General features: G+C 48.7%; 1 protein-coding gene across 1 annotated transcript in view; it reads right to left on the bottom strand.

Moving 5' to 3' along the window:
- PRDM16 (PR/SET domain 16) overlaps window positions 1–17523 on the bottom strand; it is a 213164-nt gene that overhangs the window by 49375 nt on the left and 146266 nt on the right. Inside the window, exon 4 of the mRNA XM_086476002.1 lies at window positions 552–686. Coding sequence (XP_086332128.1) covers window positions 552–686 — 135 coding nt within the window. The remainder of the gene's footprint in view (window positions 1–551; window positions 687–17523) is intronic.

The following is a 17523-nucleotide window of genomic DNA, read 5'->3' as shown; positions in this document are numbered from 1 at the left end:
ATCAAAATCCTATTAATTCCACGTAATATCCCTCGCCCACACCCCCGCTTACAGAGACTGTCCTACCAGCATTTCTGCAATGTGCCCATTAGGTTTTTGCATTTCTTCCTCCGCAGCAGACTCCCAGGCCATCTCCCACCATCACTCCCCTCTCAAGTACCGACAACAACTGAGTTTACAGCTTGGAGTCGTGCTCCCTACCCACCACTGTCAACTGATAACATAAACTCCTTATGGTTTTGACGGCAATGAAACACCCAGCACTGGTTTCCATCGGTCCCGTTGTGCTTTGTTAACATAACCTACGGTTCCCACCAGGTGTTAACTTTCCCCACGATCTTCCCCACCACAACAGGAGTCAGAGGCTGGAAGATCGTGTGAGTCCAGGGGTTTTACATCACTTCAGGGACACGGCAGCAGAGCTGCTGAACAGATGAATCCCTCCGTCGCTTCTGTTCAGTACTGCCACTGCAGGCTGTCCTCTGGCCCACCCACCACCCCAGCACCTGTCGGAGCGGTGAGGTGAGCACAGCAACTGCTGGGGTCGTTACCTGGTCGTTGACGTGACACACGGCCAGGTTCTGTTCGTCACAGGAACAGGCCACCCGGATGTACTTCAGCCAGTTCCCAGCTCCGCTCTGGCTAGCATCAATACAGAATTTCTCATTTCCCAGGTCATCGGCAATCTGTGGAAGAACAGGAGATGAAGAAATACGTGGGTCATCTGATATCAAATGATAGCTACAGGAAGCGGAAAGAAAGGAGGATTATTTGCAGTGCAGGACTCCAAACAAGAAATAGAAAGGAGAAAGCTCGATGGTGTAATGTAACTAATAGAGACACATGACAAGACTAAAATCAGCTCTTAGGCATAACCTGAAGTCCCTGGTTAGCAGAACCTCCAAGGACATACACGAGACTTCTCCAGGAGTAACAGGCTCAGGATTACAACTGTTACAGAGACAAACACACAGTTCTAGTATCCAGCTTAAGCAATCAAAGCCGGTAACTTCTCCAAACGGCACTGCTTTTAAACCGCCCCACCTCCACATTATCTGCATTACCCTTTCATGCAGGACCATTTTTTTATTATAAATAAAAAACTACATTTCTTTTTTTAGTAAACTTTCAAAACAGGTCACTTTCCACAGTGCTGTGAAATTATATTTTTAAAAATGCTGGAACAAACGAGGCTTTCATTTATAGAACTACAACGCTAGAAATTCACTGACACAAGACAATCTGTGTGGTTGAAGGTGAGATAAAATTTGGCTGGTGTGCAAAAGAGGAATCCTTCCAAATAAAACCCCTCAAATACTTAAAAGTCCAGGTGTGAAAAAAAAGGGTTAATTAAAGGGCTGTGGTCTAAAGAAAATCGCTGTTGTACCAGGAAGAGACTTCACGCCTTTTCTTTCTTAAGACAGTAAAGTAAGTTTGATGGCATAGGAACAGCAAGGACACCCAGCATTCCCTACCAACACTTGGGGTGATCCATTCTGCAACTCACCCAAACAAGCACATTTCAAAAATTACACACGACACCACCAAATCGAGGAAAAGCCCTTGGGGTCCTGAGCATGGCAAGACTGTTCTGCTCATCAGTGGGCCTCCTTATTACAGAAACGCCTTTCTTCCCTAGACTTAGATTTCCCTCTACCCCTACCAGACCCTGTGTCATTGCAAATTACTTCAGTCATCAAAAGCTCTTAACATGCTTTTACCAGCAATTAATTCTCTCAAAATCTCATGGGATACGATAATACTTTCCCATCTATTTCAAGACAGAAAAAAGGTAAGAACAAAGGAAAAATTAAAACACGATGATGACAGCAACAAATCAAGTATAAGGTCAGGCTGAGCAGTTTTGGAGCGGCGTTGCCAGCTGAGACTCTCGCTCCCCAGCTCCAAACGCCCGCGGAGCCTCAGCACCAGCCCAGCCCCGGCTCTGCCGCCCAGCCGGGCAGCCCGCAGCAGCGCCGGGAAAGCTCCCACCTCTCTGCCCTGTCCCAGCAGACACACCCGGGCCTCCCCCTTCCAGCACTAACGCTTTTTTGTCAAGCGACGTGTGTTAAAATGGACCAAGGGAAAATCACGCCATTAGCATTTGGCTTCTTCCTTCCTAACCAGAATACGGCACTGAAGCGTCGGTGAAACACTGCATCTTCCCCTGGAACACGCGCGTGTGTGTGTTTGGGACAGAACTGTGAGAGAAACAACCCTCCCTGTGTTCAGCTTCATTCATCCCCTGCTTGGGAACACTCCCGCAGTCGCTTACCAGTTAGACTCCAGTGGATTCAGCTAAATGGACCGGCTCTGCCTCCAACAGCAGTAAAGCGCAGAAGGTCGAAGAGCTGCATCAGAATAACCCACACAAGTATTTTAAAGAAATACTACGGACGGCAACTCCGTGCACCCAAACTGTCCTTTGGTTTTATAACACACTTGTGAGGGATCCCTAAGAAACTCTCTTCACAGCTCAAGAAATAAGACAAAGAGACGGACACATGGAACACGGGAGCATTCTTGCACGTTCCCATGTTTCCAGGGTGCCCGGAGCAGAGCCCCACCTGACCTGGCAGCAGCTCTGCGGGTTAGACTCCCAGGTCTCAAGCTGGGCACTCAAAGATAACGAGGAACACGCAATCAGTGGCCACTTCAGGCAGGTTTGACTTCAGTGCCTTCCTCAGAACACAGGAGCAGAAGCAGTGACGGAGTTTAGTTTTCAATTCAACTGTCTTGGCCACGAAACATCATCCTTCCTCTTGGAGAAAACCCCTGCCTTGTTCACGCCTCACATTCCAGCTTCCCGAGTAAATACAACAGGAGTTGCACTGGCAGCGTCCTTTGCCACAGCGCCCCAGTTACCTTCTAGAGCAGATCCACCTACTCGGGATCGGTAAATGAAGGAGAGCTCCCTTGTCCAAATCCATATGCAATTCTCGAGTCAAAAACCGCATTGCAAGACACTTTCTGCTGGCAATCTTGTTAAAATTATATTGGCAAATTCTGGTTTATGTGAGAGAATTCTCAGTCGTTTGTTTCATTTTTGCCTCCTTTGCTTTGTTTTCAAAGCAAACTCTAGAAGCGGCAGCAACCCCTCCTGGTGCCTTCACACATCACGCACGGGGCTCACGCTGCCCGAGGTTTCGTGAAGCGCCGCAGCCAGCCTGGCAGCCGTGCAAGCGCGGTGGCAGCAGCGCGTCCCCGTCCCCACGGCAGCTTGCAGGGTCTCTGCCCTCGAATCTCGGAGACTTTGTGGTAGAGGAGAGGGGACATGTCGTATATTCCGGCACTCAAGAGGACTGCAGGGCAGTAAAGACAAAGCTTTCGCCCATTCCCATGACTTTCACCCCGTGTCACCTGGTTAATCCCAGGTTTTCCAGCCCTGCCTCCGAACCCCAGTCCCAAGTGTTTTGCCAGGCAGCCCTAATTTTCAGGACTCAGATTTTTTTTTCTCCAAATCCCTAGTTCCTCGCCCATCAGCCCTAGCATCTTTACCCTGTTCTGCCCCAGTACATATTCCCAAGAAATCTCTCCTGTTACTCCCTCAACGCCTGTCCCCTTGCCGCAGCAAGCCTCGGACCCTGTTCCTCCGGTGCAGCCGCCCTCTCCTCCCTCCTTCCCACCTCCGCTGTACCTGGCACTGGGTCTCCTCACTTGCAAGGCCCTGGCCCGCTCCCCACTCCCTCTGCAGTCCCCACAGCTCCGCCAAGTCCATCGCACTCGATCCCATCGCTTCTCTTCTCATCACTCCCCGGTTAAACAACTCCACCCCAGCCCTCCCCTGGCTTTTCTCTTCATCTCCCAGTTGCCTTCTCGACCATAACCAGGGCCTCTCCTGGATTCTTCTCCCACAATAAACACATTTTCCTTTTCTAAGGGGAAAAAGAAAGAGAACAGAGGAATTTCCTTAGGCAAATGAGTCTCGGATCATTAACACTGTTCCTGAACGTAGCCAAGAGCTGACCCAACAGCCTGAGCTAGCCTTTTACAGCGAGGAGCACCGAGGTTTCCCGCTCATTCGCAAGCCGAGCTGCTGCGCTTGGCACTGGCTGCAGGTTCTTGGTGCCCTTCGAGCACCAGAGCCCTTCCCCGGCCCTGCCCCGCGTGGCCCTGTGGCTGCGAAGGCGTGAAACTCCCGTGGTGAGGAGGGAGGAACACCTACAGGTCTGGGCCCAACCATAAGCGCCGTTTCCACAGTGAATATGTAAAACTGTACATTGGCAATTGACCCTCCATCTGCCAGAACACACCAGGACTGCCAGGTCTCGTGGCAAAGTGAAAACCCAGGCAGGAACCACCAATTTACACCAAATGTTAAATATACATGTGGATCAAACTGCACACATCGCGTGCAAAGAGATTTGGGAATGTGTTTGATTTTTTTTTTTTCCCTGTAGATGCCCTCCTCAAAATTGGTTGCATTTATTCAGGGACCTGAAGTTTTTAAAAGAACCACCTGGAGGTGCTGAATTTACTCTTCGGTGATCGGGAGGTGAAGTGAGACCCCACCAAAGCCCCTGCTCTTCCCTAACGAGACTCTTTCCCAATAACTGGTACTTTCTAGATGCCTTGTTTAGCTTTCCTTGAGCTCTACTCCTAAAAGCAAAGGCCTGATACACAGCAGTAACGTCACAGGAAGCCAATTTAAGGTAGTTTGGACTTTGCAAGAAAGAAAACAAAAAAAAAGTGGGTTGAAAATACTGAGTTTGCTCAGGCTAAAATAACAATAACTTCTGTTTTAGCTCAGGGAACCTCTAGGAACATGGAGGCTGACTAAAGCTGCTGACTGTTGTTGAGACTAAAGTACTTGTCTCGGCCTTACTGACCCCAAATTAGCTAACGAAGCTGAACAGCCAAGCCAGCACCTCGAGGGGCAGGAGAGGGACACACCTAGATGGAAAGTGAGAGCAGCTCTGTTTGGAAACAAAACCAAGACAAAACATCAACGTTCAGCTGTTGATTTGAAGCCACTGAAGAGTTTGGGCATAGAGCATATGGTTGTTAATGGTCTGAAGAAGCTGCAGCCCCCTAACCTCCCCGTACCACTAATTTATACAGCAGGAATCAGTGAAATTAAGTCACCCTGGGAATACAATCTGGCAAACTCCAGGAGGATGGACACAAACGGCCTATTTTATTTCATAGCTGTATCTTACAGATAGCGTCTTTCATATTCTAGAATCGCTTGGAAGACACTCAGACAGCTCTGGGAAACCCCGGAATTCAGCTCGAACTCACCAGCTGTTTTGCAGGGCCCCTGCACAAGGCTCGACAGCTCTGCTTCAGAATGAGCTCCTGTCTTAGCTAGAAATCACCTGAAACTCTGTGGTTTTATATGAGTAGAGCTTGAAAACCCAAACAGGGGGTGTGAAATCTCACAGATCAAAATGAAAAAAAGAGGTTGTATGAAACCCTGAGAACTTAAGCCCCTGTTTTTCACACACACTCACTCCACTCCATAAATGGAACAAGGCACCACGAACTAAGGCCCAGCAGCGTCACCGGACGGTATTTTCCATATTACTATCCCTTATAGAATGGTTTGCTTCTGTTGTTATCCGTAAGAGGCCTTTGAAATTGGAACAGCAGGAAAACAAAGTAAATGCTATGGAGGCAGAAAAGAGTGGACAGGGTATTGTGAGCAATTCCGTTGTTAAACAAGAAGCGGTAAGTTATCACTCGCCAGCTGAACCACAGTGAAATAATTCTGTGAGCTCTCCTACCCCACTACATGTATTAGTAAGGCGCGTTATTTTGAACAAGGGAATTTCCCGGGAGTTTCGCTGACACGTTCTTCCTTTGCAATTGCAACGGGCTGGGGGCACGCGGGCGGTCACGGATGAGGGGCTCAGCTCGAGCCGGGACAACGTCACTGCCTTGGAGCAGCTGGGCAGCACCCAGGATGGTCACGGCGGCGGCGCAGGGTGCAGTGGAGGAGCTGCTCGGGGAGCTGGCCCGTTCCGGGAGCAGCTGCAGAACGGGCGAGCGCCCGAGCCGCAGCAGAGCAGGAGGAGTTCCCCGCGGCCTCACGTCCCCGAACCACGGCAGCTTCGCGGTCCAGTAAGGGCAGGAAACAGCGAGGCTGTGTTTAAGCCGCTGAAGAGGGGGTCAAGACGTGCGGGATCAAGTTCTCAGCCTCTGCAAGTGTCTTCTGGCCTGACGTCCCTCCCTTCGCACGCAGGCTGCACCGGCACCGAGGGGCAGAGACCTCCGCTGCCGTCACCACCCGTAGTGTAGCTGTAGAAGCAGAAGCTCATCCAAAACTGCCCATTTTCGGTGTGCTACCTTTTAGGCACACCAGAGAGACCTGACTCTGACCTCCACTTCTTCCACATGCTGCAGTTTCACTCACTCACTAACTCTCGAGGAAGAAAGGTTCACCAGGAATCAGTAAAACTCAATCACAACGAGATCTAATGATGTGGAACAGATTACTAGCCCAGTTGTTTAGAACGGCTGGTCTAGTTTTACTTGGTGTAAACCCTTGTAAGTCTAGGTTTATCCAGCTTTCTAATTTTCAAGGAGCACTTCTGCCTGATTAATAATAGCATTGTTTTCTGCGTGCTCATGATCCAGGAGCAAACGAAGGTAAGTATAGGTTAAACTGCTAGTTGTTTAGTCCCTGGCAGTTAGGTATTCATTAGATACTTGCAATTTATGGCCGGTACAGAAGTAAAAGCAAGCTACTGTCTACAAGAACACAGGCTAGTCTTACAAACCCTCCCTTTAAATGACAACTGTTCCATAAAACTATTGGTATTTGCAAACACAGAGCATATGCCTTTCCCCCACAGCTGCAGTAAGAAATACAGGTGACATCTCCAAGGCTGGCAAATGCCTTAAATGTTAATTTACTAGGATGCTTCAGCATTTGTCTAACAAAGTGTCAAACTCTCTGAAAAGGATGTTTTTTTCTCAGACTCGGTGGGATACAGTATGTGTAAAATGCTGCAGGACCAACTACAAAGTAGGGGCGTTCGTGACCGAGTCCAGCTCTTTGTGGTTGACACCTCTAATGAAAGATCAAGTTCACACACTCACGCTCTTTTCTGATGTTCTATATGAAAGTTATATCACAATTTTAAAAAATACTGAGAAATCCAATAGTAATCATAAATTACCCTCTGCAATATATATTTCTCCCTCTGTCAAGTGTGCACACGCAGAAAAATATTCTAAGTCCCTCTTCCCCCCACCTTAAAAAACTCCGGAAAAACAAACTGAAACCTGTTACCACATCTTCTTCCAGTTTAGACCAGAAGGAAATCAGAAATTTCCTCTGCCGAATTTCTTCAAACCAACTGTTTACAAGCCATTGTCAGTAACAAAAAAGATTTTCTGTTTGAAGGCTTGCTTTTGGAATGCACATAAATCACTCGTTTTTCTGTGTTTATTAGAAGCAGCATGACCAGCACTAACAGGTAACTGATGCTCTGAAGAAGACAAATGGAAAAATAAAGGGAGACAAATGGCATTATCTATCAGCAAATTAAAGATAGGGAATGGAAGCAGAGAGGGATTCACCCCGCAGCAGACTGCTGGAAGGCTCAATTCACCACAGCCACCTTGGGAGGGACTCATTAGAACAGCCATATCTAGCTCAACTAAAGCAACTCGTTATTCGCAGTTAAGACCAGAACTAGGTGAATCTCTATCAAGGACTAAGCGTAAGACCATCCCTCCCTAGATAGCCCTCTTTTCCCGGACAGGTGAAGGCTGCCAGCAGACATTTAGTACCAACAGCAAAAAAAAAAAAAAAAGATGCCACAGGAAGGAAAAACCCAACAGAAAATCAGGTGTAACTAGCAGGAATCTGACTTGGTGGAGTTGAAAATTCCTAGTTGTACCTCTGCTCACTGTCTGCACTCAGGCTAGCTCTGAAATCAGTGAGGCAGCAGAGAGGGCTCTGATGGCTAAGTTGGTTGAGAGATGAAAAGAAGCTATCAGAGGAGGAGAGGGGGAAAAAAGGGGGAAGGTAAGGGAGGGGAGGAAAAGAGAAAAGAAATTTATAACTAGTAATTGGCAACATTTTTGTAAGTCTAAACCCATTATGTTCTGATACTGCAGTCGGTGTCAGGGCCACGCACGGTACCTTCCCGACGATCTAGGAGCTGAACAGCAGCGTCGCTGCCCACAGAGCTCTGTTCGGTCCCAGAGCACATTTTGTCTGTCCCCCCTTTTCCCCGAGTTCCACTTCAGGCGGTCTGGGACAGACAAGTGCGCTCGTGGATCTGCTGGCAAAGTCAGCGTTCGCCTGGACGGCAGCCTGCGGGCATTCTCATCGAGTCAGTTACTGTGGGAGCGCTCCCTTTGCCCCATCTCCCTCTGCGCAGCCCTCCGTCCATCCCACCCCCCCGTCATGGACTTCTCATTGCTTTTTTTTTTATTGAACGTGCCAAAAACTAAGCTCGTCTTTTTTTCCTTCTGCTGCCGACGGCGAGTTCAGTTTGCGCTTTTATTTATGAACCCAGGGCACCTCCCATCACTCTTGTCTTCAAATCCAACAGCTCATCCAAGCACCCTCAACCCCGCTCCCCTCCCTCGCCCGTAACAGCCCCATGACTGTGTCTTGCTGAGACGCTTGCAGAGCCCGCGGTTCCTGTGCGCCCAGCCGCAGTCCCTTCCCCAGAGCGCTAGCTCTTCCCCACTCCAACGTCCCCATCCTTCTCCTCTTCTGTCGATCTGGTTAAAACAAATGCACCTTCGTGTTCATCCGGATTACAGGGTTTAAACGGGCCCATGGCAGAGACACGAATTTTGGATCCGGACCCAGAACGCCGGCTGTGGTTGCGGTTCAGACTCATCTCTCTCCAGCCAAAAGGAAATTGTTGTCATGTTCCAGGACTCACTTTGCAGCTTCATCTGCTGTCTGCTGAACGGCATTCAGGATTTGAATCCAAAAGGCTCATTGATCTTGCAAAGGCTCTGTTTCATAATTTATTAACATCAGAAATGCTGAGTTATGAAGCAAAAGTTATGGAAAAATTCTCTTGAACGTTTACAATTTTTTTTGCACATCATTTGAGGTTTCCTGCTTCTCTAATTTGTGGGCTCTCTGTTGGGTTGTTTCTTTCACATTTTAATGGGCAGCGTCCAACATTTGGCCTCCGCAGAGGTGTGCTGTAGGACTGGAATGCCTAGGGATCTGTCGTCAGTTAGCTTAATGGATTCCTAGTGTGCACGAAGAAACGAAGCAACCATGAGTTTGCCATCAGTGACCCAGCGTCCTGTTGCTATAACATCCCTCCCCAGAAGCCGAAAGTGTAATAAACCTTCTCATCCCATAGTTGCAGGATCTGCCTTTGACAGTTTGGCTGATGTACGCATTTTATTTGGCAGGAGTTAGAGGGAGATTTTTTCCTTTTTTTTTTTCCTTTTTTGCTTTAATGACCCACAAGCTGATTTAGAGCAATAAACTGTTGCCATGAAGTTTTGTTGTGTTTCTTTTAAATAAAGGGGAGGGAGGGACTGCTACAATTTATGACTTTCAGAAGTAACTGAAACAGAAAGTCCATTCTTGCCACAAAATGAAGAGAAAAAGACTTCATCCAGAGAAACACCTCTGTCAATGTGTAGACATGAAGCCTACATGAACTCATAAATTCAGCACTCTGCCTGCAATTAAGCAGGCTTCCTGGTGATTTGACAAAGAGTTAATGAGGAACGTGTCAGACAAAAACAGGTCATAGCACCGCAAACCGATGGGAAGAGCAGCTGAGCCAAACCCAGCTTGTTTGCTGTCCCCAGCCTCGGGCCACAGGAAAAGCCCCGCGTATACCCCTCGTCGTGTAAAGCTCTCGTCCAGCCGTAGGGTCCTTCAGCACAGCCTGGAGCCGGCTCCGCATCCCCAGAAACGCCAGATAAGGAGAGAAGAAGCGATTCCCTGAAAGCCTCTGCCTGTGCTTTACCTTAGGCGTGTGCCGCAGAGCTCCCGCCATCACCCTCGTCTCCAAGCCCCGCGCGCACGCCCGCGGGACGCTGTACGCAGGTGGGCCAGGGGACTCCAGGCTCAAGCTCTGAGCGCTACTAAACGCCTGCAGGATCACAGAACCTCGTTCACCTGCGACTGACTGCCCTGCTCTGCCAACTGGCCTCGCGCCCACCCTCAGGAGCGTCCTCAGCCCCCACGTTCGCTCCTGTTTGCGAGCAGACTGCCACAGCTCCAGCAGCACGGCCGGGCGCACCGACAGCATGGGCTCTGCGACAAAAGCCCAGCGTACCCCAACGCCGGCAAAGCTCAGAGGAGAGAAATCTTTACGGATCTCCTGTCAAACAAGCATGTTGCTGCCTCACCAGTGCTGAGAGCTGGGAGAGCCGCGGCCGTGCGGCAACGCAGCCGGGCTGCAGCGGGGCCGGCGGGATCCGCGGGGCCGGGCAGAGGCAGGAGCGATGGCGGCCGAGCCCGGTGCTGCTGCCGGCTTGCGGGAGGCAGCTGCACCGCTGCAGCTGATGGGAGAGAGACCAATTCAGGTTTTTAAAAGAATGATTGTCTTTTGAACTTTCACTCCCACTCAAGCCACACGTCTGGAGTGGAAATTTTCCACTGGTGTATGCGTTTCTGAGTCTGCTGTTGTGCTACTGTATTATCTGGTTTCAAGGATCTGGAGGAAAAATATCAGCAAGCTGCAGGGAAGGCTGTTACTGAGACATACTTCTGTCACGAAAAAATAACCTTCCCATTCTTTTTTCCGCCACATCTAAAGAACACTAGAAATCACATGAAACGAGGCTGTTTTCTACCCAAACGCCCTGTTCAGTGTCCAAAGCAGAGGAGTCTGGATGGCTCACACAAGCTTTGTAAGCGAGGCTGAATTCCTTGAGCGCATTTGAATCCAGCGGAGCCTTTTGAAGGTCTGCCCACTATGAACTGCTGCTCTCTTACGTACCAGCACGAACCAGCCAGTGAGTATTTCCTCTGTGTTAGCTTTGCAGCGGGATAAAAAGTCTGCAAAACTGCAGTGTCATCGCTGTGTCTTTCAAGCCCAGCAGATTCAGTCCAGCTGAAGGCACACCAGACCTGACCGTAAATACAAAGCCTCGCAGGAGAAACCAAGAGCACCAATAATTACACAGCACAGCACTTACAGAGCTCCTTAAATGGGATCTCCATGAAAGCACCTCCCGCTCTACAAAGCACCTTGATGCAAGAGGCACCACAGTGTTTCAGGCGCCGTATTGATTACACGGCGGAGCAAGTTCTGTGCAAGGGGGCAACGAGGAGAAGCCGAGAACTCTTGAGAAAAATCAACTCCGCCTCTGCTTTGCCTCTCCTGTACATATCGCTCCTTACAGCCCTGCTTTGGAGGTGTAGTTTTGCTACCCAAAAGACAACCTCGAATAACACAGGGTGTCGAAGGAGGTGCTACCAACGCCAACTCCCGTTGATGCATGAAACCAATTCCACCCCCTTGTGTTTCTCTCCCGCCCTCTTTCTCTTTGAGGACAATCAGCTAAGCTTGCACAGCAACATCTAATCACCACGCAGAAAAACATAAAGTAAAAATGTCAAAACAGAAGACGACTTTCAAGATGATGGAAGGCATTTATCTCAACAAAAGCTCATTTTTCACTAGTAACGTCATTCATACCGCACTGATTTAAATTAAACAGTAAACCATAAAAAATTATGCTTGAATCAAATCACAGGGTTGCCTCAGATACTGTACACACAAGTCAAGAAAGGGATTTCCAGTTCTTTGTAATATACACACACACAAACTTTGAAGTTTTTCTCCCCCCTGAAAGAGTTCAAGGCACCACACTTCTGTATTCTACCTCATTTTGCTTCATTTTAAAAAACAGTGATTACTAAAGTTCTAAAAGCGTAACAGATGAAAAATAAACGGGAACTTGAGAGAAGTCTTCATTTGATAAACAAAAGACAGAGACTACTTGCAGGCAGATGAGGATTTAAGAGTTTCAGGACATTTCATTTCACTTAATTAGGAAGAGGGAGCAGAAGCAAGAAATCCATCAGTGCTGAGCTCCTAGTGCTGCTCCAAGGGCTTAAAGCAGACAGGATTCACTAGGGCCTTGCAGCTTCTGCAGAGACACACAATGCCTCGGGTCAGATCAGCCTGGGACTGGCTCAACAGGACGATGCGCCCTCATGAAACCATGCCAGCTAGCCAAGGGGAAGGGAGACCAGGGCAGCGCTCCTGGCAGAAGGGAGCAAAGGCCGGCACAGAGGCTGAACAGAACCTTATTGTATTAAGACAGGGACAATCTGACGGTAATTTCTCCAAGAGTCCTCCTCCCACTTGAGCCCCAGCTCCCCAAACAGCTCTCCTCAGCCTCTTTTCCCCAGCACTCCAGCTAAAGGAGCTTTGCTCTTCTCTCAAAGGGAACAACTCCCATCACGCGGCTGACGGCGCTGCAAAGCCGGACACGTAAGGCTTCTTCCGACGCTTCCCTGAGCAGCACAGCTGCCTGCTGCACTGGACAACAACCCCAGAGCCCCCAGCCCCGGGGCAGCGTGGCGGCTGATGACTCCAGAGTGCTCACTAAGCAAAACATCTGGCTCACCGTTACTTTGAGCAGATTTGTAAGACCTCAAGTCTCAGCCCCGACAACCTTGTTACGCACATCTCCACAGGGCTCAGCCTTGGGGGAATTTTGCCACTGTTAGCAGCCACGCGTGCCTTTTGGAAACGGTAGATGTTAGCCTACAAACACCCGATTCCTGCTGCAAAAGTGCCAAAGAAACAGGAAGGTGCCCAAGGAAGTCCGCCCGCTCGCTTTCTGATCCCTTTTCCTTACTGCCTGCCCAGTGTCCGCGGTCCCTCAGCAGGCTGAGTCGCGCGGCAGGGTGGAGGTGCCCGTTCCACACGGCTCTTTGTGTTAGAAACACTCACATCCACGCTGCTGGGGACCGAAAAACAAAACGATTCTCTGCAGAAGTCACAATGAGCCATTTCTGACTGAGCTAAAGCGAACATCACGACATCCTCAGGTACAAGGCGATGTATGCAGTGCAAAACAGTTACTTTTAGCAAATTCTGCCAACTAGGGTCCAAAATCACATGGTTGCCTTAAAATCCACGAGATGACAAAAATGGTGATGGATTCGTTTTGCTTTCTGGGTCTGTTGTCTGTAATTGATTGACCTTGGGCTTCCCCTGTGCCCGGCAATTAAGAAACCCGAGGTCCTGTACTAATGACTTGTTTCCAGGAACTGGGGATTTACACTGAACATTCAAAGTGGCAAGACATGCACCATCCGTTACGATGAAACCAAAGAAATTGGCTCCTTCCCCTTATTCATAGTCAAAAGGTGCTACTGCTGTAATGAAAACACAGCCAACCTTAAAAATAAATTCTCATCAGCTTCTTTAGGCGTGTTTTGGGTGTTTCGCTAGATCAGCACGTATGGAGGTTACTGCTGCTTGTTTTAAATCATTTCTTATTACTACAACTTTATTTTAATAACGTTTTGGGAATGGAGTTGTGGAACACCACTAACATGTAGACCTCTTCAGAGTGATTTATTGAAAGCACTGAGTGCCAAAACCATTTGCCACATTTTACACTCTGGCCAAAAAAGTAGCAGAGACTTCAAATGCCCTTTCATACTGCTAATATCAATTACAGAATACCAGCCTTTTTACAGCATTAGCAAAGTCCACTGAAGGATCTAGCACGAGAAGACCCACATGAACTAACGTTGTCTTACGGCCTCTTAGGAGCCTCTTCCTCGGGAAGAATTCTGACTGTCATCTGACAGTCCCGGCAGCACCACTCCCTTCCCCTGAAAACCCCTTGCTCTCAGATTATACTTCATCATTAATAATATATGAAACAAATTATAACATCAATTATCCAGGTACCCCAGGGAAAGGTGAATGAATTCAGGGAGCTGAGGTTCTTGAAATAGCACACATTTTCCATTTAATTAATCAGTTTGGGGATATATGGCCCAAGTTCAAGCAACAGGAAGATGCAGGTAACTGATGTCCAGGTAATTAAGCCCATGTCCTGCGGTACATTTGATGGATACAACTTCTGTGCCTCGCTCCCTAGAACTGAGAACCACTCTTAAAGCTCATTACCTGGAGTTATCCTGCCAGCTGGTTTTGGTGGACGGGCCACGTTTTGAACACCTCAGCATTCCACAAAGCAAACCTTCTGTCAGGGAATCAAAACAACCGGCAGGGCAGGCTACAAGCAACGCAAGAGGACCAAGCTGTTAAATGTCTCGAGAGCCAGGAAAGGACACGAGGTTTTATGCTGTACATGACTGGTGCCGGTTACCTCCACGCAACAAGCACCACCACGTTGGCCTCACTTCTCTCTTCACCCACAGCTTCTGCTCGCCTGCAGAACGCACGAGCACCCCGCCTCAGGCAGCCCTCCAGGGAGACTCAGCTGGGTCGCGCCTGACACGTACCACCACACCACAGCTGGGCACAGCTGTGGGGAGAAGGGCACCACCATCAAAAAGTTCAGAGCAGCAGAGCACGAGAAGGCAAGCCCTAAGTAAGGCAGGTGGCACGTTCCTCTAGCACAAAACTCACCAGCAACGATACCCCTAATACAGAGGATTATTATCCCTCTTTCCTCTTTGTGTCAGCCTATATAACGGCAATCAAGCAGTCCAGGAATATTCATCTGGTAGTGTACACTTTTCCACATACTAGCTTTAAAAGCCTTGAATTTACAGGCCAAAAGGGCGCATATTACCATAGCTTTAGCCATGACCTTACACCTTCAGAACAGAGATTTTTTTAAAAAAAGAAGAAAAAAATAAAAGCAGGCCTGAAGGGAAGCGAGGCATCCCCTCCCCCCGAGCGGAGCGCTGCGAGCACAGCTGCACCCCGGCTTCATTTACACAGGAAACCCCCCCAAAGGTGCCACAGTCCTACGAGGAAGCAGAGAGTAGCCGCTCTTATCAGAAATGAGTAAGGCAGCTGCTTTGCAGACTATTCTCGTGCTCTTTAGAAGGTGTGAAATAGATGAGTTTGTGAACTGGGCTGGCACTGAGAAAAAGAATGAAAGGATATTATAGGTTTCCCTCCTGAACAACGCAGCTGATCAAAAACAGGAACAGCAGACCCCCGTTTTAAAGAGCTCTGAAAACAAAGCAGCCATCTCACACCAAGCCAAAGAGAAATTTTCTCTTGATGTAGCAAGAACATACTGCTCACCTCTCATAAAGCTGAAACGTGTGATTTCTTTATAGTTGATATTTACCGAAAACATTACCAAAAGAAGGTGCAAAAACGAGGCGATGAAGACTGTGCACCCGTCCCACAGCAGCACCGGCGGCTCCCACCCTGCTGAGCTACATCCTGATAAAAGCTGCCTATTGATTTATTTTAAAAATATAGACACCCAAGATTGCAAGACACCTTCCCAGCACAAAGGCAGAACCGATCCCTTCTGCGAGGTCCGGTACTCGCCTCGCTCCCTCGGGGATGCTCAGGTCGCTTGGGCAGGACAGAAGAGGCAGGTCCCGGGGCAGGGATGGTTGAGCCCAACCGGCCACTGGCACAAACCCGTGGGGGCTCGGAGGGGCTCGGAGGTGGGCCGGGAAGGAGAATCAATAATCAGTCGCTCACCTTACCTTGGGCTGCTAGCGGGACAAGGACAGCTACCCGGGGTTAGGGAGGCAGGTCCTCAGCTGAACCCTCCTCTCTGCTTCGGCCTTAGAGAAGCGAGCGGTGAAGCCACCAGGCTTATTCCGCCCCTCTGCCTTGCAGCACAGGGCTATTTGCTGACTAATGAGAGCAAGGTAAGGAAAGCAGAGCCCCAGAGCACTTCCAGCTTCTGGAGAACCTGCTCCTGGGCTGGTTTGCCTCCTGAGGGAGAGGAAGGTTGTTCATATGCTCCACACCTCGAGCGAGAACTTCTTCAGTTTGTAATCCTTACACACGGCTTGTCGTCAATCCAGGCATCACTAAAATGAGAACTGGGGACACCAGGGTGGACATCTTGGCCTCAAGTGGTCTGATCTGCACCAGAAAAAAAGGTTTTGGAGTCGCTTTTTTTCTGAAGGTATAAAAGTGGTTTTACAGAAGCAGAGCCACCCCCTGACAGCTACCCCCAAGTTAGCATCGTTCTCACTCAAAATGAGTAAAGTCATTTTCCTTCAAATTTACGCAGTGGATATAGTAATTTTGCCCACTAACACAATTACTGAGACTGTAAAGGAATTCTGGGGTGCTCATTTTTCACCAAAATCTCAGAACCAATAATATTCCAGTGCCCTAATAATGAAGGTGTGCGAGCCGGGAGGCTGGGCTAGCGCTACCCATACGCTCTGGCATCTCTCGTGAGTTTGGGACACCGTGACACCCCCGATCTGATGGTGTTTCTATTTCTGAAGCGCTCCGAGTGTTGCTATAGAACCATCATACTGAGATACGTGGGATCATCGGTCCATCACCCTGCCAGGAAAGGATTATTCCCGGCAATCCGTTGACCAGCCCTTTTTCCAACAGCCTTTTGAATGGCTCCAGCCTGGGAGGCTCCACCGCGCTGGTGGGAGGCAAAGGAACTGCTGCCCGGTTCCACCCCATTACTACCGCTGGTAACTTCTTGTACCCGTCACAGGGATCCCTGGTACAAGACAATGGTTTGTTACACCGTTTGCTAGGAGAAGTGACGTGCACAGTTCTTGGCTCAGGGAGCCTCTTATCTACAGACCTTTTACTTCCATACACCATCCCAGAACAATTCCCTTCCTTTTCTGGCATTTGCACCTTCCAAAGAAACGTGACTATTACCCTTTCTCGCTCAAATATGCGGAAATCCCTTTTGTTTTTTAAAGCTCTAGAATTCTTCAAGCCAAAACTTATTCCTCTTTTCAAAATTACAACCAATGAAGGACTGATTCAATTATTTCCTTCTAAAGCTCGGTGATTTGACCTCTCTGCAGCTGAAACTAAACAAGTATCTTGTCTGACATCACCAACTGAAATCTTAGTTCTAAGGAAGTACAAGGGTAAATTGCCTAGTCCCCAGTGCCGCCTGGATGAACTTTACCCCAAGCCAATTCACCTACTTATGAAACGATATATCCCAGGGAATTGATTCTAATGATAAATCTGTCCTTTGAACACGCTGAGAAACAACATTTCAAAACCTCCAACTCGGATCTCATACCATCTCTGGGTCAAAAGACAGTTCAGCAGAACGACGTTGTTAGGGGAACTGCTCAGATGGAAAGCCACAGCAAAGTGTCAAATGAAAGGTACACAGATGCCTCTGCTCAGGTTATTTTGCTTAGGCAATTCCAACACATCTGGTTCTCTGACAGCAGGTCTCAAAACAATACATGATCTGACATACCATGTATCTTGCCATGCCTGAGCGAGTCAGGTTTGAGTTAAGGAGATTCTGATAACCTCCACACAGAATTTCTTATCTTCTGCGGACACCTGTCTCAAGCCTCAGAGACACTGCCGAACAGCCAAAGCCCACTTTTTGCATTTTGATCCACCTTCTAATCCAACGGGAGAAGACTTCTACTCTTTTCAAGATGAGCTGTTGTGAAGCCAAACGGAAGGGGAAAAAACCCCA

The sequence above is a fragment of the Leptosomus discolor genome, chromosome 20 (genome assembly GCF_034619465.1).
Source record: "Leptosomus discolor isolate bLepDis1 chromosome 20, bLepDis1.hap2, whole genome shotgun sequence".
Classification (NCBI taxonomy): Eukaryota; Metazoa; Chordata; class Aves; order Leptosomiformes; family Leptosomidae; genus Leptosomus; species Leptosomus discolor.
The sequence above is the reverse complement of the archived record's forward strand: the minus strand, read 5'-3'. Positions and strand labels throughout refer to the sequence as shown.